This window comes from Moschus berezovskii, chromosome 26 (genome assembly GCF_049115385.1).
Source record: "Moschus berezovskii isolate FMDL1 chromosome 26, NW_MosBer_1.0, whole genome shotgun sequence".
Classification (NCBI taxonomy): Eukaryota; Metazoa; Chordata; class Mammalia; order Artiodactyla; family Moschidae; genus Moschus; species Moschus berezovskii.
In genome coordinates, this window is record NC_142485.1 from 12063670 (window position 1) to 12090064 (window position 26395).

Below are 26395 nucleotides of genomic sequence, written 5' to 3' on the forward strand. Positions count from 1 at the left end.
TCTTACAGTTTTTAAAAGTTCATGAATAAAATCTTCAGGGAAGTAGAGAAGACTTTGCCACGGTGACGGAAGATTTGTGGAGAGCTGGGAGTGATGGTGGATAAGCCTCAACCTGGAAGCCATTGGTTCTTTTTTTTTTAATGTCTTCTCTGGGTCTCAGTCATGGCAGGTGGGACCTAGTTCCCTGATCAGGGATCGAACCCGGGCTCCCTTCCACTGGGAGTGTGGAGTCTTAGCCACTGGACCACCGAGGAAGTCACCTTCATTTTTCGTTTTTGGCTGTGCTGAGTCTTCATTGCTGCTGGGCTTTCTCTAGTCGTGGTAAGCATGAGTTACTGTTCCTCGCCGTGCACAGGCTTCTCATTTTGGTGGCTCGGTGCAGTGCTTGGGCTCAGTCGTTGCACCACAGGGGCTCATTAGCTGTCTCTCATGGGCTCCAGAGCGTGGGCTCAAAAATTGCAGCCCAGGGGCTTAGTTGCCTGCATGTGGAAACTTCCCGGACCAGGGATCGAACTTGTGTACCTTGCATTGGTAGGCAGATTCTTATCCATTGTGTGTTAGTCGCTCAGTCGTGTCCAACTCTTTGTGACCCCATGGACTGTAGCCCGCCAGGCTCCTCTGTCCATGGGATTTTCCAGGCAAGAATACTGGAGTGGATTGCCATTTCCTTCTCCAGGGGATCTTCCCGACCCAGAGATCGAACCCGGGACTCGCGCAGTGAAGGCAGATTCTTTACCATCTGAGCTACCAGGGTATCCACTGTACCACCAGAGAAATCCCCATTCATTCATTTTCAGCACAGTCATTACAAGAGAAGCGTTTTAAGAGAAGGGGTCCAACTAGAAGTTTTCTCCGTGGAAAGTGTGGGGAAGGGGCAACATGGAGTGGGGAAAACAGAGAAATGGAAACTCATAGCATCCTGGGCTCAGTTCAGAGGTCAAACCCAAACTCAAACGAGCAGGCAATCATAAAGACTCCTGGAAAATAGAAGATTTTTTTTTTCCCCAGTAGCTGAAAAGGGAAAAAGAAAGAGAAAGAAAAGTAAGACTAGAATGACAGGGGAGGTAAGTGAATAGAACGGTAGGGGCCAGATCTCATGGAAGGAGGTCTTGGGAGAAGACGGAAAAAGCCGGTGTCCTCTGTGACTTAACTTACAGAGTCTCAGGGGAGGATGCCTGCGTGGAGGAGGGGCTGCTGTGGGTCCTTTCCTTTGCCTCCAGGGAGTTACCTTTCCCTCCAACGCGGTAAGGGGGCGGGGGCTCTTCCTTCCCCGAGCATGCTCCCGGACCTTCCGGGGAAATTGGTACAGAGTTCCAGAAAACCAGTGCCTCCAGAGCGCGGGGAGATGTCACCGCAGGAGAGGGGCACGTCGTAGCAGAGATCAACGGCGTGACTTTACTCTTACGAATCTTACTAGGGGTTTGACTAATAGGGAAGTCGGGCGGCCATCTGGCTTCAGTCCCAACGGCTCGATCCCCCCTCCGGAGGCACAGCGTGGAGACTATTGGCCGCTGCCCCTTTAAGGGCCGCCACTCCCCCACCCCCACCCCCTCCCCAGCGGTGGCACCCAAGGGGTGGGGGTGGCGGGGAGACTGTGCGTTCTCGGCCGGTCAACTGGGGAAGATGGCCCAGGCCGGGGGAATCGCTCCCACGCCCCGATGCCCCCGCCGCTGAGCAGGGTGAGCTGGGAGACCCTTTCCCTCATTCCTTCCCGCCCCACGCGCGACGCGGGGATGGCTCCGTGGCCTCCTGGGAACAGCTCTCTGACCCCGTGGCCAGATATCCCCACCCTGGCAGCCAATACTGCCAACACGAGTGGGCTGCCAGGGGTGCCCTGGGCGGTGGCGCTGGCGGGGGCGCTGTTGGCGCTAGCGGTGCTGGCCACCGTGGGAGGCAACCTGCTGGTAATCGTGGCCATCGCCCGGACGCCGAGACTCCAGACCATGACCAACGTGTTCGTGACTTCGCTGGCCACAGCTGACCTGGTGGTGGGGCTCCTGGTCGTGCCCCCGGGGGCCACGTTGGCGCTGACCGGCCACTGGCCCCTGGGCGTCACCGGTTGCGAGCTGTGGACCTCGGTGGACGTGCTGTGTGTGACCGCCAGCATCGAAACCCTGTGCGCCCTAGCGGTGGACCGCTACCTGGCCGTGACCAACCCGCTGCGCTACGGCGCGCTGGTCACCAAACGCCGCGCCCGAGCAGCCGTGGTCCTGGTGTGGGTCGTGTCCGCCGCGGTGTCGTTTGCGCCCATCATGAGCAAATGGTGGCGCATCGGGGCCGATGCCGAGGCGCAGCGTTGCCACTCCAACCCGCGCTGCTGCACCTTCGCCTCCAACATGCCCTACGCGCTGCTCTCCTCCTCGGTCTCCTTCTATCTTCCGCTCCTGGTGATGCTCTTCGTCTACGCACGAGTTTTCGTGGTGGCTACGCGCCAGCTGCGCTTGCTGCGCCGGGAGCTGGGTCGCTTCCCGCCAGAGGAGTTTCCGCCGGCTCCTTCTCGCTCCGGGTCCCCTGGCCCGGCCGGGCCGTGCGCCTCGCCCGCGGGGCTGCCCTCCTACGGCCGGCGGCCGGCGCGCCTTCTGCCTCTGCGGGAACAGCGCGCCCTGCGCACCTTGGGGCTCATCATGGGAACCTTCACTCTCTGCTGGTTGCCTTTCTTTGTGGTCAACGTGGTGCGCGCCCTCGGGGGCCCCTCTCTGGTGTCCGGCCCCACTTTCCTCGCCCTTAACTGGCTGGGCTATGCCAACTCTGCCTTCAACCCGCTCATCTACTGCCGCAGCCCGGACTTTCGGAGCGCCTTCCGCCGCCTGCTGTGTCGCTGCCGGCCGGAGGAGCACCTCGCCGCTGCCTCCCCGCCCCGCGCCCCCTCCGGCGCCACCACGGCTCTGACCAGCCCCGCTGGCTCCAGGCAGCCCCCACCGCTCGACGGGTAGGTAATCGAGGCGAAGGGATCAGGAAGCTTTCTGTATCTCCGGTGGTCAATTTTTTTTGAGTTCGGGGTTCGGGAGAAGATGGGGCTGGGGAGGGTCTTTGCAATCAAGAGAAGAGGGGCACAGAGTAGGGAATCAAAGTGGAACCCAGAGCCGTTCCTTTCCCGTTTCCCACCCACCCTGCCCGGGGCGCGGGGTGGTGGAAGCAAAGGAGGCGGCTGGGTGGTTCTCCAGCCCGGGAACTACAGTGCGCCCGGAGGTGCCGCGGTGCGGAGGGCCCTGGGCTCGACCGGTCAGCTCTAGTTTTGGTTTGCTAGCTCAGTTCTTTCTCTGCCCAAATTTCTTACCATCCCTCGGGCTGGCTTTGACTTGCCGAGACTAGAGGGCAACCCCCCATCCCACCCCATCCCACCCCCGCGCCTGTCCCCAAGCCTTCGGGCTCAGTTCTGGTTTCTTTGAAAAGTCTGATGGCCCTGAAGGTGAGGATTCGCTTCCGGAATGAAGGCTAGCCTGGCTGAGGAAGCTGTGAGTGCGAACTCTTCCCCAGTAGGAAGCGGGTCGGGTTGGAGTTGGGGGTGGGCTTTATGGCTCGGTGGATCCCAGAGGGGCTTCCCAAGGCCCCTGACCACCTTCCCCGCCGCCCCGTCCCCACCCTTTGCCCCCTCACCCCAAGGTACTGTTATCTCCATTTTTTCAGGGCTTCCTGCGGACTTTCTTAGGCCTTGAAGAAACAGCTCCATTGATCCGGAACCTTTGGAAAGCCTCTGGCCGGCCTCGGTTCAGATTGAGCCCTGTGGAGTTTCCCAGCTGGAAAACTCTGCCCTCCGGAGCCTGACGACTGGGTCCTGGGAGGAGGAGGAGGGCTGACTGGGGAGGAGAAATCCTTACCAAGTGGCTTTTCGCCGGCTCTCTTTCTTTCTGAGAGAAGTTTTCTAAACCCCAGCCCTGAACTTCACCACTACCTCAGCAGCTCGCGTGTCTGGCTGCCCGTGCCCAGGTGCCCGGGCAGGAGCTGGGCTGTGTTTAGCCCGGGCACCTGCAACCTGTCTCACTTGTATGCTGTGTGTGCAGGTGCAAGGCGGGCACCTTCATTCTGTCCCTTCAGCCGCCCAGACCCTGAGGCAGCCACCGGGGTGCTGGAGGCCCAGGCTGGGAAGAGGAAGCTGGGGAAGGTCACGGTTTGGGGTTCTGTCCGTGGCTTCCTCACTGTAGACACACCTACCTCACAGCAGTTTCAGGACTTTACTTTAGAGTTTGGGGTCGGGGGGGGGGACGCTACTGGTTTCATGGGAAGGTGAACCATTAGAATGGGTACCTTTTTCTTTTGAAATCAAATTAATAAATGTTACTGAATGTAGTTTATCCGTTGCCCTCTTTCTGTTTTCTCTGCATAATCCACTTACTCCTTTCATAGAGCTGACTCGTGACAGAGGCAATAAATTAGGCCTAATCCTTGTCCCTTTCTTCTTGATCCTCATGAAACAAAGAATGAAAAGTCTTTTGGGGTGAAGGAGACAGAGTTTGAGCCTTTGACACTCTGATCTTCCCCACCCTGGAGGCCATTCTGCCCACGGGATTCATTGAAGTGTCCGCAGGAGGGTGGGGTTTGCTGTGCCAGGGATCAGGGCACATGGAGCTCTTGCGCTACAAGCCAGAGGTGGATTCATAACATCCCGTTGCCACCAGGAGCCAGTTCTGTCCGGTGCTGTACGTGTGTGTGGCAGCACAGACCATTGTTTGTGTTGGGCAGATGTTCTTGGGTTATAAATATATTCTGACATTTCTTATCCTTTCCATAACCTCCATTAACCTCTACCTTCCCACTTCCTTTCCCGGGCAGCAGAAATCAGTATTATCTTCTTGAACTAAAACTGGAGTTACAAGTCTGAGCTCCTTGATAATTCCCCCCCCCATTCCAATTTTATGAATCTTATCAGGCAGTTTCCTAGGGAAAGAAAATTTCTATGGAAACCCCCGGGTCATTTTATGAGTTCTTATTTAGAATCCATGAGCAGAGACCATTGTCCAGGCTGATTTACGGGACAGTCAGTAAATCACTAAACGTTGAACGAGCTGGGTGACGGCAGCGTACAATGCACTGGCTACCTTCAGGGGCTCCAGGGTTATAAAACTTAGATTGGCCCCGAGGATAAGCTCAGTGGATTTCCACATATGGGTGTTCCCTGTGAACTGGACCTGGCCTTAGCTGCTTTCTTCTGTCTAGGAGTCCAGGTTTTATTTCTTAGGATGTTTGCATACCAAAGATGACTTTCTCCTTTTTCACTCGGAGCCGTACGAGATCTCTGGTGTCTGAGGTGTGGAAGGTTTCTTGGCAAGGACTCAACTGTTGAACCTTTAGCGGAGAAGGAAGTCTCGCTTTAGCCTGAGCATAAGAGGGCCTCCTTGCTCTTCCCATCTCTGGATATTTTCCCAACATCGCTGAGGGAAGTTGTCCAGTTGGTGCCAGGGTGCTAGGTGGGGGAGAAGAATGATTTGGAGGAGGGAGGGCGTTCTGGTTTGTAGAATTGTCCTTGAACGCCATCCAGGAGCTCATAGGGCTCGAGTCTTACTCGATGCGCACCCGTGTGCCAGCTGTCAGCCTCCTCTGGAGTGTTTAGACTTGCGCTGCGGCTGTGGACTCCGTCTGCGAATTGTCACCCCTGTGTCTGACAGGCGGAGAGGCAGCCAGCCGCTCCGGTCATTTCTCCAGCAACTTGCGGTCGGGCGTCAGGCCGAGGGAGGTTTATACCCTTGGATGTCGAGTGGGTTGCTCTCTGTAGCACAGGCCCAGAGCACTTGAACTGGGGAAGACAAACAACCACCCTCTGAACCCAGAGGTGTGAAGACTTGCAGATGGTGCTAGTGGTGGAGGGTGCTCAGTCGTGCCCGACTCTGCGGCCCCATGAACCCCATACCCCTCCAGGCTCCTCTGGAATTTTCTAGGCAGGAATACTGGAGTGGCTTGCTCTTTCCTCCTCCAGGTAATCTTTCCGACTCAGGGATCGAATCTGCATCTCTTACATCTCTTGCATTGGCAGGTGGATGCTTTACCGTGGTACCACCTGGAACCAATGAGGGAAAAAGGGTCCGTGGAACCGCCGGCTCTGCTTGAGCAGAAGTGACAAGGTGGAAGTGGCTGTGCTGGAGGACATGGGATGGGGAGTGACTGACTTTTTCAGAGGGAACCTGCCTTCTGCAACCTCTGAGACAGCTGAGGAGCACGCAGAGTTAGGGGGAGGGTGTTGTTGATAACAGGCTTTCCTAGGGCTCTCCCATGGTAGGTTCTTCTGTGGTATGCATGCCTGTTAAGTTGCTTCAATCGTGTCCGACTCTTTGCGACCCCATGGACTGTAGCCCACCACGTTCCTCTGTCCGTGGGATTCTCCAGGCAAGAATACTGGAGTGGGTTGCCATACTTTCTTCCGGCGGATCTTCCCAACCCAAGGATCGAACCCACGTCTCTTATGTCTCCTGCATTGCAGTTGGGTTCTTTACCGCTAGTGGCAGCAGTCCCTAGCCTTTTTGGCACCAGGGACTGGTTTCATGGAAGATCACTTTTTCACAGAGCACGGAGTTGGGGGCAGGGGGGTGGTTATTTCAGTATGATTCAGGTGCGTTACATGTATTGAACACTTTATTTCCATTATTATTACATCAGCTCCACCGCAGATCGTCAGACCTTAGATACCAGAGGCTGGGGACCCCTGTTCTGGGGAACAGTGGTAAGTGCAGTCTCTGGTCCTCGTGGGCAGTCACAGGGCGAACATTCCACACCAGCTTCATTCCTCAGCCTTTACAGTGTCTAGCAGTTTCTTTCTCTCGGCCTGCGGGCACAGGTGAAGGCCATGAATATGGTGCCCTTTATGGTTCCATCCTAAAAGCCAGAGATCTAGGCTCCCTTCTCAGACCCCTGGGCAGGGGCAGTACGTCTGTGTTTGTGTGTCTGTTCAGGGGAGAAGGGGGAGTTGGCAGAGGGTGTACGGACCTGCCAATGGCCTCCCTAGCCCCCTGCCAAACGCCCTGGGGATAATCTTCCTTAGGCCAGCTAGTGAGCAGCTGAGATGTGATGTGAAACTGTTTGATTAGCAGCAACTCCAGACAGCCTTCGGCTTTTTCATAGTTCATCCTATTATGGGATGAAAGAAAATCAAAACACATTCCTCAGTTTCCCCACCTATAAAGTAAACTGAGGATAAATTTTTCTCTTTTCTCTTGCCTTTAGAAAGGGAATGAAGGTGACTGGGATGGCTGGCTCTCATCAACCTCTGGGAAGCCCTAGGCATAGCTTTGCATCTTCAGCGTTTCTGCAAGCGTCTGTGCTCCATTCAAGGCATAAGCGGTGCGAGGCGCCCCCTGCTGGCTGTTTGAAGCACAACAGGTGTAGACCGAGTTTACAAGCTGGCCTGAGCTGGAAAAACTTGAAGCGACTCTGTTAGCGGGTTGGTCAGGGGAATTCCCTGGCGGTCTGGTGGTTAAGACTGGGCACTTCCACTGCAGGGAGCATGGGTTGGATCGCTGGTCAGGGAAGTAAGATCTCACATGCCCGTTCAGTTCAGTTCAGTTCAGTCGCTCAGTCGTGTCCGACTCTCCGCGACCTCATGAATCACAGCACGCCAGGCCTCCCTGTCCATCACCAACTCCCGGAGTTCACTCAAACGCATGTCCACAGAGTCGGTGATGCCATCCAGCCATCTCATTCTCCGTCGTCCCCTTCTCCTCCCACCCCCAACCTTTCCCAGCATCAGAGTCTTTTCCAGTGAGTCAACTCGTCACATGAGGTGGCCAAAGTATTGCAGTTTCAGCTTTAGCATCAGTCCCTCCAATGAACATCCAGGATTGATCTCCTTTAGAATGGACTGGTTGGATCTCCTTGCAGTATAAGGGACTCTCAAGAGTCTTCTCCAACACCACAGTTCAAAAGCATTGATTCTTCGGCGATCAGCTTTCTTCACAGTCCAACTCTCACATCCATACATGACCACGGGAAAAACCATTGCCTTGACTAGACGGACCTTGGTTGGCAAAGTAATGGCCCCAAATAAATAAGTATCAATAAATGCATATGGTTTCAGTTCACTTGAAATGCATATGCTCAGTTGTGTCCGACTCTTTGCAACCCTATGAACTTCAGCACACCAGCCTTCCCTGTCCATCACCAACTCCCGGAGCTTGCTCAAACTCATGTCCATCGAGTTGGTGATGCCATCCAACCATCTCATCCTCTGTCATCCCCTTCTCCTCCCACCTTCAATCTTTCCCAGCATCAGGGTCTTATTGCAATGAATCCATTCTTTGCATCAGGTGTCCAAAGTATTGGAGTTTCAGCTCCAGCATCAGTCCTTCCAATGAATATTCAGGACTGATTTCCTTTAGGATTGACTGGTTTGATCTCCTCCCAGTCCAAGGGATTCTCAAGAGTCTTCTCCCAATACCACAATTCAAAAGCATCAATTCTTCTGTGCTAAGCTTTCTTTATAGTCCAACGCCCACATCCATACATGATTACTGGGAAAACCATAGCTTCTACTAGAGGGACCTTTGTTGGCAAAGTAATGTCTCTGCTTTTTAATATGCTGTCTAGGTTGGTCATAACTTTTCTTCCAAGGAGCAAGCGCCTTTTAATTTCATGGCTGCAGTCACCATCTGCAGAGATTTTGGAGCTCAAGAAAATAAAGTCTGTCACTGTTTCCATTGTTTCCCTATCTATTTGCCATGAAGTGATGGGACCAGATGCCATGATCTTTGTTTTTTGAATTTTGAGTTTTAAGCCAACTTTTTCACTCTCCTGTTTCACTTTCATCAAGAAGCTCTTTAGTTCTTCTTCACTTTCTGCCATAAGGGTGGTGTCATCTGCGGATCTGAGGTTATTGATATTTCTCCTGGAAATCTTGATTCCAGCTTGTGCTTCATCCAGCCCAGCAATTTGCATGGTGTATTCTGCATATACGTTAAATAAGCAAGATGACAATATACAACCTTGATGTACTCCTTTCCCAATTTGGAACCAGTCTGTTGTTCTATGTCCATTTCTAACTGTTGCTTCTTGGCCTGCATACAGATTTCTCAGGAGGCAAGTCAGGTGGTCTGGTATTCCCATCTCTTTAAGAATTTTCCACAGTTTGTTGTGATAAGTCAAAGGCTTTGGTGTAGTCAATAAAGCAGAAGTAGATGTTTTTCTGGAACTCTCTTGCTTTTTCGATGATACAACAGATGTTGGAAATTTGATCTCTGGTTCCTCTGCCTTTTCTAAAACCAGCTTGAACATGTGGAAGTTCTCGGTTCGCGTACTGTTGAAGCCTCACTTGGAGAATTTTGAGCGTAACTTTGCTAGAAAGTGAGACGAGTGCAATTTTGCAGTAGTTTGAGCATTCTTTGGCATTGCTTTTCTTTGGGATTGGAATGAAAACTGACCTTTCCAGTCCTGTGGCCACTGCTGAGTTTTCCAAATTTGCTGGCATGTTGAGTGCAGCATTTTAACAGCATCATCTTTTAGGATTTGAAATAGCTCAACTGGAAATAGTTTAGCCCAGTCCTTTGACAAAATGAGACTTCCCTGGTGGCTCAGACGATAAAATGTCTGCCTACAATGCATGAGACCCAGGTTCGATCCCTAGGTCTGGAAGATCCCCAGGAGAAGGAAATGGCAACCCACTCCAGTATTCTTGCCTGAAAAATCCCAAGGATGGAGGAGCCTGGTAGGCTACAGTCCATGGGGTCGCAAAGAGTCGGACACAACTGAGCAACTTCACTTTCTTGATTAAATGAAGAAACTGATCTCTGGCAAGATGAATTGTAAGTAACTAAGATTACTTGGCAACACTGTGTTTTCAGTATAAATTGCATGGTATTTGGAGCTGGAAAAAACAAATAAGGATGGAAGTGACCTTTTTTAGGAGTACCAATAAATATACCAACCTTGTAAGAGGTGCTCTCCAAATGTTACCTTGCAGTGACAACAAACGAAAAAATACAGCTGTGTAGAAATCAAAGAGCTTGCTGTGCTGATGTTAACCCAGTCTACCAGACTCCCAGCTTCACTTTCTTTGCGCTGACTGCTCACCATCAGTCACACAGAACAAGTGACTTAGCCTCTCTCTTGGCCTGTGAATCAAATGGAGATGATACCATTGCTCTACTCAATTCTTGCAGCCTGGTTTTGAAGCTCAGATGAGAGACTGTATGTGAAAAGATTTGGAAACTTAAATGGTCCTTCCCGTTGTAAGGGGTGTCATTTGAGTGTGGGGCTCCGACTAGTCCCAGGGCTCTTGGCTTCAGCCCTTGTTTGGTCCTGCTTCCATCGACAGCCTGGATCCTGGACTCACTCACCTTTGGTCGCTGTGGGTGTGTCCTGCCTGCTCTTCCTCTGCAGGTTCGTCCCCATCTCAGGTGTCAGCTTTCCCCCTGGAGTCACACCCGTGTCACTGCGCCCCTCCCCCCCGGCCCTCTTTTCACGTTCAGACCCTGGTCTAGCCTGTGCCTGACCATTCGGCCCTGGTTTGGCTCACTCTATCTTTGGGTTGCAGCATTTATAATGATCTAATTTTTTTTTTCAAAAATAGTTTTATTTATTTATTTGGCTGCACTGAGTCTTAGCTGCAGCATGTGGGATCTAGTTCCCTGACCAGGGATCAAGCCCAGGCTCCCTGCATTGGGAGTGCAGAATCTTAGCCCCTGGACTACTAGGGAAGTCTCTGTAATGAGCTAATTTTAAGGACGGACAGGGACTTCCCTGGCTGTCCAGTGGTTAGGACTCCGAGCTTCCACTGCAGGGGGCCTAGGTTTGGTTTCTGGTTGAGGAATGACAGAGGATGAGGCGGTTGGATGGCGTCGCCGACGCGATGGACATGATTTGAGCAAGCTCCAGGAGTTGGTGATGGATAGGGAAGCCTCGTGTGCTACGGTCTATGGGGTTGCAAAGAGTCAGACATGACTGAGCGGCTGAGCTGAACGAGGAACTAAGATCTCACATGCTGTGTGGCGTGGTCAAAAAGAAACAAAAAGGATGGGCAGACGGTTTAAGAGCGAGGGCACTTCTGGGTGTCAGTGCTTTATGGTATCTTCATGAGAATGGTCTAAAGAACCAGAAGAGGGAGGTGGTACATTAGTTTGTTAAACCTTCCATAACCAATTATCCCAAACAGAAAAGTATTGTCACAGTTCTAGAAGCTAGAGGTCTAAGACCAAGGTAATTCCCTGGGGGAAGGCCCTTTTTGCCTCCAGCTTCCTAGGTGGTGCCTGGCTTGTAGCTGCCACGGGGTGACACCTGCCTCCATCTTCACCTGGCCTTCTCCCACTGTGAGTGTCTGTGTCCAAAGTCCCCTCCTCTTGTAAGGACATCAGCCATTGGATCAGGGTCCAGCTTGATTCTGTGTGACTTCATTTTAACTTGACTACACGTGCAAAGACCCTACCTCCAAATAAGGTCACATTCCCAAGTTCTGGGGGTTGGGACTTCAGTATACCTTTTCGGGGGGGCACAATTCAACCCACAGCTCAGGGTGTGATGGGGAAGGAGGAACACTCTTACTCCAGCCTCTGCCTGCTCATCTTATTCCTGCTGTTTCAAACCCACATTTCCCAGGCTATTTCATCTATAATGAAGGGCGGTGGGGGTGCTTCTAAGCCTTTCCTCTGGGTCCCAGATTTGAGAGGCGAGTCATCAAGTCAGGAGATTCCCAGGTGGCGCAAAGGTAAAGAATCTCCCTGCCGGGGCAGAAGATGCAAGAGACAGAGGTTCAATCCCTGGGTTGGGAAGATACCCTGGAGGAGGAAATGGCAAACCACTCCAGTATTCTTGCCTGGAGAATCCTATGGACAGAGGAGCCTGGTGGGTTACAGGCCACAGGGCTGCAAAGACTTGGACACGAATGATCCCAGGCCTCATCAAGTCAGACCTTGTGTTTGTTTTCTCCTGTTGGCAGAATTTGCTGTCCATTCTCTGTTCTTTCCTTCCTTGAGTAACAGAACGCCTAAGCTTTACCAGGCACGTGATCTGCCTAAAAACACACTGGAGCCTCCCCTGCAGCCCGCTGTGCCTAAGTGACTAAATTCTAGTCGAATGAAGTGTGAAGCTTCTGGGTCTTAAAGGGAAAAGGTATATCCTCCACATTTGATTCCCCCTTTCCAACTGGCTGGAATGCAGGTGTGATTGTAAGGACTGAAGTAGCCGTGTTGGGTCATGAGATGGAAACCATATATTGCTGATGACAGAAGAACCAGTCATGGGGAGCCTGTGGGTCCCACAGTGTGAAGCTACCATTTTAGTCCTAAATTGCTTATGTTTAGGACTCTTGTTCAGTTCAGTTCACTCAGTCGTGTCTGACTCTTTGCGACCCCACAGACTGTAGCACGCCAGGCTTCCCTGTCCATCACCAACTCTTAAAGAGAAATAAGCTTTTATCTTGTTTAAGCTACAGCTGTTTTAGCCTTTTTTTTAAACATCAACTGAATCAAACACATTCGTCAGTGAAGGGAGACTACAAGATATAACAATGAGTGGGCATCTCCTACATTCTGTAATGAATGTGGCTTGGCTTACAATGCTCTCTTGCTTTGGTACCCCTAGGGCACTTCTGATCTCTGGGAACTGGCATCTCCATGAAGTCTGAGTTTGTGTCACACCTGTGGCCCCCAAGTCCATCTCCTTGACATTGATTCATACGGGAACAATGATGCATGAGTGCGTTTGTTTCCCGAGACTACCACAACATATGACCACAACCATGGTCACTTAAGACAACAGAAATGCATTTTCTTACAGTTCTGGAGGCCAGAGATCTGAAATCAAGAAGTAGACAGGGCTAGTTCCTTCTAGAGAACCCCCAAGGAGACTCTGTTCCAGGCCCCAGGGTGCAGCAGTTCTCGGCATTTGTTGATTTACAGACACATGGCTTTGATGTCTACCTCTGATATCACTTTCCCCCTGTATCCCTTCTCTCTTTTAAAGACACAGATCTGTCTTTGTAAGAGACAGATCAGACTTGGATTTGGGGTCTGTTCTAAACCAGGATGATCTCATTTCAAGATCTTTGCCTTAATTATATCAGCAAAGACCCTCCTTCCAAATAAGGTCGCATTCTGAGATTCTGGGTGGCGTATCTTTAGTTGGAAGTGGGGGAGAGGTCACTATTCAACCCATTACAGTGAGAGATCCTTGTAAACTCTACAGAGTTCTGATGTTGTGAAATTATCATCCAACCCAATCACCTCTCATGGAAGGACTGTTCTCTCCAGAAGTTTCTGATGACCTCCAGAGACCCATGTCCTTGCATAATCCCTCCCCCGTGATTGTGGGTGGGGGCATAATTTGCTTCTAACAAACAGAAAATGGCAAAGGTGATGGGATGTGATTGTTGTGATTATGTCATATTATATGGCAGATGGGAAGGGATTTTGAAGATGTAATTAAGGTCCCTAATCAACTGACCTCACAGAAAGGGAGATGATCTTGGGTGGACCTGACTTAATCAGGTGAGCCCTTTAAGAGAAGGTCAGAGATAGAAGAGAGACACTCCTGCTGGCCTTGAGGAAGCCCACTGCCATGAGTTCTGCAGCTACAAGGAAATGGGTTCCCTGTGAGCCTGGAAGAGGACCCTGTGTCTTAGATGAGACTGCAGCCCTGGCCAACACCATCACTGTAGCCTGCTGAGACCCTGAGCAGGAGACCCAGATTCCTGACCCATGGAAACTGAGATAAAAAATGTGTGCTGGGACTTCCATAGCAGTCCAGTTGTTAAGACTTCATGCTTCCACTGCAAGGGGCACGGTTTTGATCCATAGTCAGGGGAAATAAGATCCTGCATGCTGTAAGTTGTGGCCCCCCTCCCCAAAAAAAAGAAAGAAAAAAGAAAAAGAAGTGTGCTGTTCTGAGCTGCTTTGTGGTAATTTGTGACACAACAAAAAACGAATTCATCTCCGGTCCTGTTTTTAAAGATTTCCTATCAGAGACAATGGGACTCTGAGCTCTGGAAGGTCCTAAGATCTGCTGTGGTCTGCTCTTCTCCAAAGGACTCGGGGAGACTCTTGTCTGCTTGGTCCAGGAAGAGCATCCCAGCCTCCGTCCTTCACGCCTAAGAGAATGAAGAGTCATTCTGCGACTCCTCCCTCCCTCTCTCCCCCCCCCCCCATCTTTTAAGAAAATTAGGAACTAAAGAACCCATTTCGCTACAGTTTTCATTTCTGAGTTGCTAGGGAGGAGCCAGTGACTAGGCTTCCCTGGTGGCTCAGATAGTAAAGCGTCTGCCTACAATGCGGAAGACCTGGGTTCGATCTCTGGGTTGGGAAGATCCCCTGGAGAAGGAAATGGCAACCCACTCCAGTATTCTTGCCTGGAAAATCCCATGGACAGAGGAGCCTGGTGGGCTACAGTCCACGGAGTCGCAAAGAGTCGGGCACGACTGAGAAACTTCACTAGGGAGGAGCCACACTTTGTAACGCAGTGAACACTGTTCTCAAAGCCTCTTCAGCAAGAAACTAGATGAAGTCTTCCAGCTTACACTGTTGGTATTCCCAGGAGGGAGAGCGGATGTGCCACTTCTTCCCAGAGAAGAGATTGCTGGGAATGGGAGAGCTTTGCATCAGCTGGGCACCACCCGCAGTGTCTCCGGGTCAGAGGATCATGTGCTCGAGCCCTTCCCCTGAGGGCTCCCCTTGGGCCCAGGTCTGAATCTAATTGACATTGGAACGCTGTCCCAGAACCACAGGCAACTGCTTTCCCAATGGAGACATTCTGACCATCTTGGGGGAAAGAGAAACATACGGGGTTGATGGCAAACATCACTGCAGTTGTCAAGATGTTGCTGGCCAAAATCTTGGCCTACTCTGCCCACCGAAGCCAAAAGAAAAATACAGAGAGGCTGGAGGAAATAGAAAGGTGGCTTTTATTCTCAGCGGGTGGAGAGGGGAACACAGTACGGTCAAGCCTCAAGAACTGTGTCCCCACCTCCATGAGAAGTCTAAGGGCGTTTATAAGGCAAGAGCTGGCTGTCAGGAGTCAGTGATGAGGACCGAAGCTGATAGGATCTTGATTCCTTCCTCTTGCATTGTTTCAAAGACAGTCATAAACTGGCGTCAGTAACCCAGTAATTGAGTCTGGCAGTGGGGTGGCTCTGCGCCCTTCTTTCTGATACGTGTAACTCCAAGGGGAAGGGTGTTGGAAGGGTAAACACCAGATAGGGGATGTATAGAGCACAGAGTCAAAGGGAAATAGGTGTGAAGTGTAGCTTCTGCAGAGTTAGGGGGCAGAAAAGCAAACTTAGTCACAGACATTCAGAGTTAGGAGCAGTTAAACTAAAAAAACAAACAAACTAGGAATGTTCAGGCCTGCTCACTGTTCTCTTTATATTCTTTGTTCTCAGGAAAGGGAAAGAGAAAAACTCATTCCTCTTTTTTCCTTTTCACTGCAACAAAGACCCAGAGGGAAGAACTCATCTTAAGAGCAAACTAGTTCTTCCTTCCCGACCCACCTTCATGCCCATCCCTTCAGTAGGCTTGCTGGCTAGCTGGTTTCACCTGTTCTGGCGTTGCCCATCTGACCTCAGAGAGTGAAATGTTTTTTAAAATCTTTGCCTTTGCTTTCCTTTACCATTTCTTGCAAGTCGTTGTAATGAAAAAGATCTGTTTCTTAATAATAAAAGAAGGTAGAAAAGTTGGACACAAGTAAGCAGACATCAGTACGGATACATAAGATATTGTTTACATTAAGCAGATATTTGCAGAACTGACATCTCCCTCCAGGCTTGGTGTGGTGCCTGGTATTTTTACGGAGGACATCTGGCACGTTTACCCGGTACCCACAGCCATATCTCAGGCCTTCATCACTTCTTAACCGAATTAACTAAAATAGTCTTCACGTGGCCTTCTTGCCTAGTTCTGGCTCCTCTCCAGTTCATCCTCCGCAGCCCCCAGAGAGATTTTTCTAAAGCATAAATCTGACAGTGTCATTCCCTTTCTTAAAATCATTCAATGACCTTCAAGCGCTTGGGGCAGAATTCAGACCCCTTAACGCAAGGGCTTAGCATTAGAAGGACAAGTGCCTACCTTCCCAATCTGATTTCATACCACTCCCCTCTCCTATACACTTTTATTCCAAACAGATTTAATTTTTTTAAACTTAAAAATTTTTTTTGGGGGGGTGCAGCTTCTGGGATCTTAGTTCCCCAGTCAGAGATTGAACCCAGGCCCTTGGCAGTGAAAGTATACAGTCAGAACCACTGACTGCCATGGAATTCCCCCAACCACACTTAAATTGACTAAAGAACTCAACTTTCTTTGTCACTGTACCTTCACACAGACTGTACCCTCTGCTCATTCACACATCCATCCCTCCCAGCAATAAATTAAATAATACACTTAAAGTGAACGGGCTCTAAATATGTTACAAAGTAAAACTTGCAGGATTTGCATATGACTTGGGTGTAGAGTGTAAGAGAAAAAGAGAGAAGTCTGGGACGGATGTTTTGGCCTGAGGACCTGGCAGAAGGGACTTGCCACTTACTAAACTGGGGTGAAAATAATGGAGGATGTGAAACTACCTGTTAGTTTTTGAACACCGTGAATCTGAAGAGTCTCTTCAAGATTTATTGGAATATTAAGTCGGTGTTTGGATTCCTGAGTCTGAAGTTTAGGAAAGAAGCTGAGTTGGAGGTATAAGTGTATCGTCGGGCCACCCAAGATGGCTGTTCTTTAGCTCTCTGTACCTCCCCTCCTTGACCAGCACCTGCTTTACCTGCAGACTTCACCCCTGACTGACCTTCCCTCTTAATCATGGAGCCTCATCAGTAAATGCCTATGTGATTGCCTCAGCCCCAGATGGTGATAGTTCTAATCTCTAGATCAGAACTATTTCAGCTATGATAGTGTATCAAAGGGGGCAGTGGGGGGCACGCTCTTCTGCTGGTTTCTCCAATAACTGATAAGCCGACCTGACGTCAGCTCCCCCTGGAACTGCAATCTCTCTATCACCCTGGGAGCAAAGACTACTATCTTGTCTTACCTGCTGTCTGCCCCAGACTGTGGGGTGTCGCTCCAGGACCTCGCTTCAGACATGTAAGGTCCCTCATCCGTTACGCCGCTGATGTTTCTTTTGCCAACTCCGGGCTCTTTCTTTGGTTTTGAGGCTGGGCAAGTACAGGGTTTGCAGGCCTTCGGGTGCAGCCCAACAGTAAGTCTGATAGATGAATTTTGGCAGTGAAAGGCTGGAAGAAAAAAAAAATCTCGATTCTTGTCTTCTTTGAAGAAAGAATTCAACAAAGAGACTGAAACTGTGAAAAAGACAAAAGCATTTATTAGAGGCAGCGTATGTGTGGAAGAACACACGGGCAGACTCGGAGTGAGTTACTTGCCCCAGGAATGGCTTAGGTTGCTTATATGGGGGCAATTTTCTGGGTTGTCTCTGGCCAATCATCTCCAAATTTAGTCCTGGTGTGGGTGGGCCTCTCTCAGTCAAGATGGATTCCAACTGGCCTCTCTCTCTCCTTTGGTCCTTCCCCGACATGGAGGGCCTTCTCTGTGCATGTGCTGAGCTGGGGAATCCACAAGAAAGCACCCAACCAGGGCCCAGTGCTCCGCCTGACATCCCATCTCAGACCGTAGGCAGGAGACCAGTTGTGGCTGCTCAGCCTGGGGTCTTTCTATGTCCTACTTCAAGAAGAGTATTTAAGGGACTTCCCTGGAGGTCCAGCGGCTAAGACTCCATGCTCCCAGCATGGAATATGATCAGGGAACTAAATCCCATAGGCTGCAATTAGATGACCCTGCATGCCACAATTTAGACAGCATATTAAAAAGCAGAGACATTACTTTGCCAACAAAGGTCCATCTAGTCAAAGCTATGGTTTTTTCAGTAGTCACGTATGGATGTGAGAGTTGGACTATAAAGAAAGCTGAGCATTGAAGAATTGATGCTTTTAAACTGTGTTGTCAGAGAAGACTCTTGAGAGTCCCTTGGACTGCAAGGAGATCCAACCAGTCCATCCTAAAGGAAATCAGTCCTGAATATTCATTGGAAGGACTGATGCTGAAGCTGAAACTCCAATATTTTGGCCACCTGATGCAGAGAACTGACTCATTGGAAAAGACCCTGATGCTGGGAAAGATTAAAAGCAGGAGAAGGGGATGACAGAGGATAAGATGGTTGTATGGCATCGCTGACTCAATGGACATGAGTTTGAGTAAACTCTGGGAGTTGGTGATGGACAGGGAGGTCTGGTGTGCTGCAGTCCATGGGGTCGCAAAGAGTCGGACACGACTGAGCGACTGAACTGAACTGCTTGCCACAATGAACCCCTGATGCAGTCAAACAAAACAAATTAACATTAAAAAGGAAGTGAGTATTTAAATTCATGGAAGTGGATAAACTCACCTGCATGGTGACCACAGCTAGAGAAGAGAATTCAGAGTGGATCAAATCGATGCATTGCATATCTTGAATTATACATTATATGTCAGTTACATCTCAATAAAGCTGGGAAAAAATTAACTCCAGGCATGGGGGAAAAAAATGAACTCAGAGGACCGAGCCCTGGAGCATTCTAACGGTTAAAGGTCAGAAAAGGAAGGAACCAGCAAAGCCGAGAGAAGCCACCATGAGGTGAAAGGAGAAGCAAAAGCAAGCAGTGCCCTGGGGGCCGTGGGAAGGAGGTGTTTTGAGAAGGAAGTGATGAGTTGTGTTGCAGCTACTGGAGCATCAAGTAAGAAGGGGACTGAGAACGGCGCTCTAGATTAGACAGGACAGAGATCTGTCATTTGTGACTTTGACAAGAGCGGCTTTTTAAAAATAATTTTGATTGGTTGATTGATTTTCTGCTGTGCTGGTTCTTGGGTGCTGGGCGGGCTTTCCTCTAGCTGTGATGAGTGTGGCTCATCTCCATTGCTTCCCTTTGTGGTGGCTTCTCTTGTTGTGGAGCAAGGGCTGTAGGGCGGAAGGGCTTCAGTAGTTGCGGTTCCCCCGGCTATAGAGCACAGGCTCAGCAGTTATAGCGGACAGGCTTAGTTGCTCCGAGGCAGGTGGGATCTTCCCAGATCAGGGATGGAACCTGTGTCCTCTGCATTGGCAGGTGGATTCTTTACCATTGAGCCACCAGAGAAGCCCCCAAAGTCAGCTTTGATGGAGGTGATGAAGTGCTGATCAGAGTGGGTTCAGCAGACCTTGGAAAGTGAGGAGAAGACAGACTACACATGCTCCTTCCACAGCTATGGCGCTGAAGATCAGAGAACATGGGGTGGGTGATGACTCTGTTGTCACCTTGGTTAAATCCGGGACTCCTGTTTCCCAGAATCCTTGTTAGATTCCGGGTGAGCGTTGGCCAAAAGAGGAACCTACCTCAGGTCTGAGAGCTGAAAATGAAGCAGCGTCTACTAATACCTGAAGGATTTCAGGGTGAGATACGGAAGCAGAGGTGCCAGGTGGGATCTGACTTGTCTTCAGACTCTCCTCCGCTCATGTCCAGCTCTGCTCACAGGCTGATGCCCTGCTGAGTGACACAGCACCCAACCCCACGACAAGACACTTGGCTGCCGCCCCACGCAGGGTTAGCTGCACATCTTCCCGTAGACCCCCACACAGCTGGATGTGTCTGGTTTCTCGAATTTCCCTGTACACTCTAAGATGTTCACATACAGGGGCTTCAGGCAGCCTGATGCATAATTCTTCTGATTCTCCAGCTCCCTCTGGACCTTCACTCCCCCAGATTCTCCTCCATCCTGCAAGATCTAGTTCCTGTAACACCCGTATCACTCCCAGGAGTCCTGTTTCCTTGGCTGAGCCCTGCAGGACACATGGTGGTAAGAGCTGGAGAGGGGATGTGAGGTCATGGGAGTGCTTACGTTCAAGATTCGAGTTTCGCACCTGTTTGTACGCTCCAGAGGATGTTCTAGTAAAGAGGGTAGATGGAGGAAAAGGCAGAGAAAGCCCAACAGCAGGGGCCATGAAGCTGGGACCCAGGGCAGGAAGGGAAGGCTTGGAGCCGACAGAGGCTCAGGAGAGGTGAGCTCAAGCATGGTGCTAAGTTGTGGGTGGGTACCCATGGAAGGAGATTGGTAGCTATGATGGGAACATGTGAGAGCCTCTTCCGATTACTTCTATTGTCTTTGTGAACAGAAGTAAGATCGGTAGTTGAGACTACCAGGGGGAAGGGTGGGATATTTAAAGAGAAAGGAGAAGGTGTGATGTAATTGTGACACTGTCTTTTTTGGACACCTTTTTCTTTTCTTGGGGCTGCTTTTGTGGTTCAGCTGGTAAAGAATCAGCCTGCAATGCAGGAGACTTGGGTTCCATCCCTGGGTCGGGAAGATACCCTGGAGAAGGGAAAGGCTACCCACTCCAGTAATCTGGCCTGGAGAATTCTATGGTCTGTACAGTCCATGGGGTCGCAAAGGGTCGGACACGACTTAGTGACTTCACTTCACTTCAATTCTAAGGTTTGGAGAAGCTTCCACTTTCACAGTCCTGGCAGGAGGCAGAGCCCGCCTCTCAGGAATGAAGCTCAAACCAACAGACTTTCACTTCTCCCACAGAGGATGAGATTGTTGGATGGCATCACCAACTCGATGGACATGAGTCTGAGCAAGGTCCAGAAGTTGGTGATGGACAGGGAAGTCTGGGGTGCTGCAGTCCATGGGGTGGCAGAGTCTGACACGACTGAACTGAACCCCTTGGCTGGAAAATAGGGTGGGGCCAGTGGGTCATGTGAGTGGGCTCAGCCAATCAGAATAGGCTCCTGGGTCTGTGCTTCTGGAGCTGGTGAAGTTAGGATGGAAGGACCTGGTCCTGGGACCTGCAGGGGCAGCGGGCCCAACAGAGGGAGGTGAGGGTGGAATTAGTCAGAGCACTGTCTGTTGTTTATCTATTGTTTGGCAGTTCACCTCCTTCCTTCTGTGGTCTGATCATGGTTGTGTTCCCGGACCCAGATCTCCAGCCTCCCCATCCAGCATGTGAGTTACCAGATATCCTTTCAATAAACCCCGCTCTTATGCTTCAGGCAAGAGTCAATTTCTGTTGCTTGCAACCGAAAATCCAGATTGATCCTGAGAGGAAGGAGAGGCTGGAGGCCAGTAACATGCTTCTCTTCTCATTCAATTGGCAGCATTTGTCAGTGTTTCCTACATGTCAGGGGCCGGTAGGTTCAAACTTTGAGGTCATTTTCTGAGAACTCCGTGACTAGAAAGCAGTAACAAAAGGCTCTTCTCTGCCAGTTCTAGCGGGACTCCAATAGGTCAGGCTCAGTCACATGCCTCTTCTCAGAGCAGTCCCCAGGATTTGGGAACCAAGCCTGGGAGCTGAGTGGGGTTCCTTACCAGAAGGAGTAGGAAAAGAGTTTCTGGGTGAACTTTGTGAAAAACCACTGCCTTCCACCTTTTGACAGCTCATCAGCCAGTGTTCTTTTCCTGCAACATGTAATTCCAGGAATGGTCTCACCTCACGTGATGCAGTTTTTCCACAACAAGGAAACTCATGGTCTCCTCCCCAAAGGCGACAACTCAGGTCACATCCAACATCCAACGTGGAGTTTAGGATCTCTGGGTGAGGTGTCTTTTCTTCATCTGAAAGTAGCTGTGTATGATGCTGCAGCTTACACACCCAAAATGAATGGACCCACTCCTCAGAACACCCAATGTTCAGTGCTGAGAGGAAAACTGCTAAAAGGCCCCCGTTTAGAAAAGCAGGGAAGGGAAGTGACATACCGCAGTCCCTGGTCCCAGAGAAGCACACCCCACAACTGTGTGGACACGACATCAAGTGCAGCATTTTTGGATTCACGTTCCTGGCACTAGAGTGAGTGTTTGAGGTCAGTGAATGAGGGCATCCTTCTCCCCCAGCCTCCTATCAGGAATTTCCTTTATCCTTTGGTCTCCCTGGCTGAGCCTGAGAGGGGCTAAGTAAAGACTGCTTGGGGAGTGAGTTGGTAAAGGGGGTTGTTCTGCTTTAGCAGCTAGCTTCTGTGAGTGTGGTTACCGGAATCTGCAATTTTCTGGGGGGAAATGTCAAAGCCCTAGTTTGTTCAAATGTCCCTTTTATTTCAAGAGACCTCCCAAGAATTCTATAGTATAAACTCTATAATCAGAAATTCTTGCGTTTAGATCTTACGTTTATAGTTCTTCTCTCCTTGTGATGGCCCAGGGGACACATCCCTTTCCATAACAAATGTCAGACAATTCTATAATGTTTGTTTTCCTGATTTAAAAATAAATACACTGGGACTTCCCTAGTGGTCCAGTGGCTGAGACTCCCAATGCAGGGGGCCTAGATTTGATCCCTCATCGGGGAACTGGATCCCACGTGCCACAACGAAAATATCTGGCATGCCCCAGTGAAGATTGAAGATCCTGTGTTCTGCAACTAAGATTCAGTGCAGTCAAATTAAAAAAAAAGCATACACTGAGATGGAGAGATTTTAATTTACTTGCCTTTGGAAGGACTGATGCTAAAGCTGAAGCTCCAATACTTTGGCCACCTCATGCGACGAGTTGACTCACTGGAAAAGACTCTGATGCTGGGAAGGATTGGGGGTGGGAGGAGATGGGGACGACAGAGAATGAGATGGCTGGATGGCATCACCGACTCGATGGACATGAGTTTGAGTGAACTCCGGGAGTTAGTGATGGACAGGGAGGCCTGGCGTGCTATGATTCATGGGGTCGCAAAGAGTTGGACACGACTGAGTGACTGAACTGAATTGAACTGAACTGAAGGCCCTGTAGGTACTAATGGGAAGAAGTAAGACGGAAAGCCAGGCTGCCTAGGACAACAGACCCTCCTCTGTTCAAACACCACGAGGCTCTAGTTAGGGTCTCAGTTCTGTGGCCAAGAGGGGAGGCAGCTAAAAGCGGAACGAAGGATTTTCAGTGGACACTGAGGGTGACAGGCATATGCCGGATGCTTTGGTAGGTGGGCGTTGTGGCTTGAGAGGCTTCAGAGGAATGAACCCTCGACATCCACACTGATACCGTGTGATCGTCAGCGTGGTTGCCAGTTCTTGTGCAATGTGGAAGTGCTGGAGCCAATGACAGGCTAAGAAACAAGGGTCAGTGAGTGGGTAGGACTAGATGAATGTGGGAGTGTTAGCCCCAGAGTCACCTGAGAACACCCCAGGAATGGTCAGAAACAGCTGATAAAGACCAGGACAGGCCTGTGGCCCTGTGCTCTGTGGAAAGGACAGGATATTCTAGTTTATACAACCACATCTGTACCTGGGCTTGTGAGAGATGGAACTTGGGGCCACAAGCACTCCATCCCCAGTTACTGGCTGATCAGCTTCAGGGCAGAGCCTCAAGGCACAAGCCAACCACCGCCTCCGTGACTCCCTGCCTGCTGTCACTCTCTGTAGCCTGGGAGAGTCCAGAGGGGAGACTTCCCCACTGCCTCTGCTGGGTTATGGATGTTCGACAGGTTTGGAAGCACAAGGCCAACAAACATAAAAATAGCCATTAAAGATGGCAGTTCTTCTTGGGACTTCCCTGGTGGTCCAGTGGCTAAGACTCCAAGCTCCCAACGCAGGAGTCTGGGGTTCAATCCCTGGTCAGGGAACAGGATCCCACACATTGCAAGTAAGACTCAATGCAGTCAAATAAATAATCTTTAAAAAAAATAGCCATTAAACATGGTGGTTCTTCTTGGGACTGGCTAAGACTCTGTGCTCCCAATGCTGGGGGCTCAGGTTCGACCTCTGGTCAGGGAACTAGATCCCAAACATCACAACTAAACATCCCATGTGCCGCAACCAAAGCTCTGTATGGCCAAATAAATAATTAAAAAGAAAAAAAAGGCAGTGGCTCTTTTTTTTGTTGTTGCCACACCTCATGGCTTATGGGATCTTAGTTCCCTGGCCAAAGGATTGAACCCAGACCCTCAGCAGTGAAAGCTTGGAGTCCTAACCACTGGACTGCCAGGGAATTCCCAAAATGGTGGTTCTTAATACTTGGAAATGGATGATTCTATGAACACTCTCGGACTGCCTTCCCAGCTCCACTTCTCCCTTCTTCCATTTCTGAGAACTAGGGAACCCTTCTAGGCACGGGTTCAAGCCCTGGGTCAGGAAGATCCCCTGGAGAAGGAAATGGCAACCCACTCCAGCATTCTTGCCTGGAGAATCCCATGGACAGAGATGGGCTACAGTCTATGGGGTCACAAAGGTTCGGACATGATGGAGCATGCTCACCTGGTTCAGTCCGTTCTTCGCTGTGCAGTTTGGGGGGATAAACACGCCCCTCAGCTCTGTGGTTGGGTCACACTCACCAGAGTATCCCATCCTCGGCCATGATAAGGTCAGGGATGGGCTGGTGACTGACTCCCTGCAGTTGAGAGAAAGGAGGTGGTGGTTCCGGGAGGGAAACTTACCGGTTCTTGCAAGGAGCCAAGAGGAGAGATGCCCTCTCTTCCTCTGGATATTGTTTAGAAAGCAAACGCTTTCTGAATGAACAGTCATCTGCGTGTGGTCTAACATTTCCAAGGGACGAAGTGGGGTACGGTGGAAAGCAAGTCAGCATTAGCCCCTGTCCTTGTCCACCAGCCAGCTTGTTCCGCTTTCCAGAGGTGATCACACTTACCTGCTTCTTCTTGCACCGCTCTGGAGCTTCTCTGTGCACAGACATGCGAGTGATCTTTTATTCCTCCCAAGTATTCTCTGCTTGGCTCTCCATTTGCGCCTCCATTGTTCCTAATGATGGATCTTGGATATTTTTATACATTTTTATCTGTAGGCCTGCCTTTAGCTGCTGCACAGAATTCTATTATATGGATATTCCAGTGTAAACATTCCTTCAGTAATCAGCATTTAGCTCATTTGCAAATAGAGCTGCAGTGGAAATTGCTCAAATGTGTAACCTTTTGCATCAGTGCTATATTCACTTTTGCTCCCAAGCCCAGAGTCAGCCCAAGAACAAAGTGGAAGCCTCCAGAAAAGGAGAGCCAAGGGCACCACAAGAAATGAAGCTGGAACCCTGACGAGTCGTTCTGCTCTGGTCTGAACAATGCTTGAAGTCAGATGTACCCGAGCCTGCCCACTTATAGAGGCAATGAATTCTTCTCCTGTTCATGCTAGTTCGGGTTGGTTTTTTGTTTGTTTGTTTCTTGTCACATAAAAAGTTCTCGTTGGCACAGATATTAAATCCTCACAACCAAAATGTGAAGTGAAAAAAGTGTGATGAAAAATGACATGGTGCTTTTGATATCCGTCATCTTAAAATATAAACATCTTGGAGAAGAAACCAGAAAGGGTATACCAAAAGGTTAACTGTGGTTGTGGGTTGTTTGTAGAACATCTGTGTTCTATATATATTTAAGTTTTAAAGATTTCTACAGGGCTTCCCTGGTGGTCCAGTGGTTAAGAATCTGTCTGCCAATGCAGGGGACACGGGTTCAATCCCTGGTCCAGGAAGATTCTGCATGCCAAGAGGCCACTCATCCCATGTGCCACAACTACTGAGCCCATGCTCTAGAGCCCTGGAGCCACAACTGCTAAGCCTGCATGATGCAAATAAAGAAGGGGCTGCAACAGGAGAAGCCACCACAATGAGAAGCTCACGCACCACCACTCGAGAGTAGCCCGGCTCACCACACAAGAAAGCCCAAGCACAGCAACGAAGACCCAGCACAGCCAAAAATGAATAAATGCTTCCAAAGGTTTCTGCAGTAATAGGGATAACTTGCACAATCATTTGTCTCAAGGCAGGTTCCCTGGAAACACAGGCTGAGACAGGGATTGGGCATGTGGTTTGCAGAGGGAGTGCTCTGGAGGAGGAACCCACAAGGAAGCGAAGGAAGCAGGATTATAAACAGAAGGAAGCCACACAAGGGGCCCCGGGTCAAGTCTAGCCATGGCCTGTTTGGGGGATGGGCCCTGAAGTGCAAAATGAGCCACGTGCATCCCCCAAGTCAAGAGGAATGACTTTTTAAATTAAATTATTATTATCTTTAGTCTTTTTGGCCACACTGAGGCATGTGGGAATCTTAATTCCCCCACCAGGGATCTAACCCATGCCCTCTGCAGTGGAAGCTCGGAGTCTTAACCACTGGACCACCAGGGAGGTCCCACGCTGGCTTTTTGTATGCAAGATCAGGTAGTCATTGGCTGCTGCTGCCGGTGGGAGTGTAACCTGCCAGGTGGTTTCCTGTTGCCAAGCACAATCTGGAAGGTAGATGAGAAAGTCAATCCTTATCCAACAGCAGGGCTGGTAAAGGTATCTGGGTGAGACACCAGCTACATCTGTAACAATCACAGAGTCATTTGAAAAATATATATATGTAGGACATCCTACAGAGGCCAACGCTTTCTGCCCTTGATCTCTGCCTTCTACACTTGCTGCTGGACCACCGCTGAAAGTTAGCAAATGTCGAAGTCTTCATTGTACATAACAGAGAAATAGGATTGTCTTAATGGGCATCCCTGGTGACTCAGTGGTAAAGAATCCACCTGCAATGCAGCCTCAGATTCAATCCCTGGGTCAGGGAGATCTCTGGAGGAGAAAAT

General features: G+C 50.1%; 1 protein-coding gene and 2 long non-coding RNA genes across 7 annotated transcripts; 2 read left to right on the top strand and 1 right to left on the bottom strand.

The window, feature by feature from the left end:
• Positions 1–494: 494 nt before the first annotated feature.
• Positions 495–4273, top strand: ADRB3 (adrenoceptor beta 3). 3 transcript variants are annotated; one of them, XM_055416271.2, is made up of 3 exons: positions 495–2929; positions 3394–3455; positions 3628–4273. In XM_055416271.2, exons 1-2 carry the CDS (start codon positions 1659–1661, stop codon positions 3437–3439), a joined length of 1317 nt encoding a protein of 438 aa, XP_055272246.2. In that variant the 5' UTR covers positions 495–1658; the 3' UTR covers positions 3440–3455; positions 3628–4273. The 3 variants fall into 3 exon arrangements, with proteins under 3 accessions (XP_055272246.2, XP_088688651.1, XP_055272247.2); XM_088832525.1 differs by having other exon boundaries at positions 3650–4273; XM_055416272.2 differs by lacking the exon at positions 3394–3455.
• Positions 4274–6214: 1941 nt separating this feature from the next.
• Positions 6215–18599, bottom strand: LOC148773738 (uncharacterized). 2 transcript variants are annotated; one of them, XR_016036470.1, is made up of 4 exons: positions 18292–18599; positions 16924–17125; positions 9846–10031; positions 6215–6754 (listed from the first exon to the last, which is right to left on the bottom strand). It is a non-coding gene; the product is annotated as an uncharacterized LOC148773738 (long non-coding RNA). The 2 variants fall into 2 exon arrangements; XR_016036471.1 differs by lacking the exons at positions 6215–6754; positions 9846–10031 and adding an exon at positions 14809–15154.
• A 241-nt stretch (positions 18600–18840) lies between these two features.
• On the top strand, positions 18841–25035 carry LOC148773739 (uncharacterized). Of its 2 annotated transcripts, XR_016036460.1 has the most exons (5): positions 18841–19308; positions 19593–19712; positions 20349–20861; positions 21334–21715; positions 24788–25035. It is a non-coding gene; the product is annotated as an uncharacterized LOC148773739 (long non-coding RNA). The 2 variants fall into 2 exon arrangements; XR_016036459.1 differs by having other exon boundaries at positions 18841–19712.
• Positions 25036–26395: the final 1360 nt, after the last annotated feature.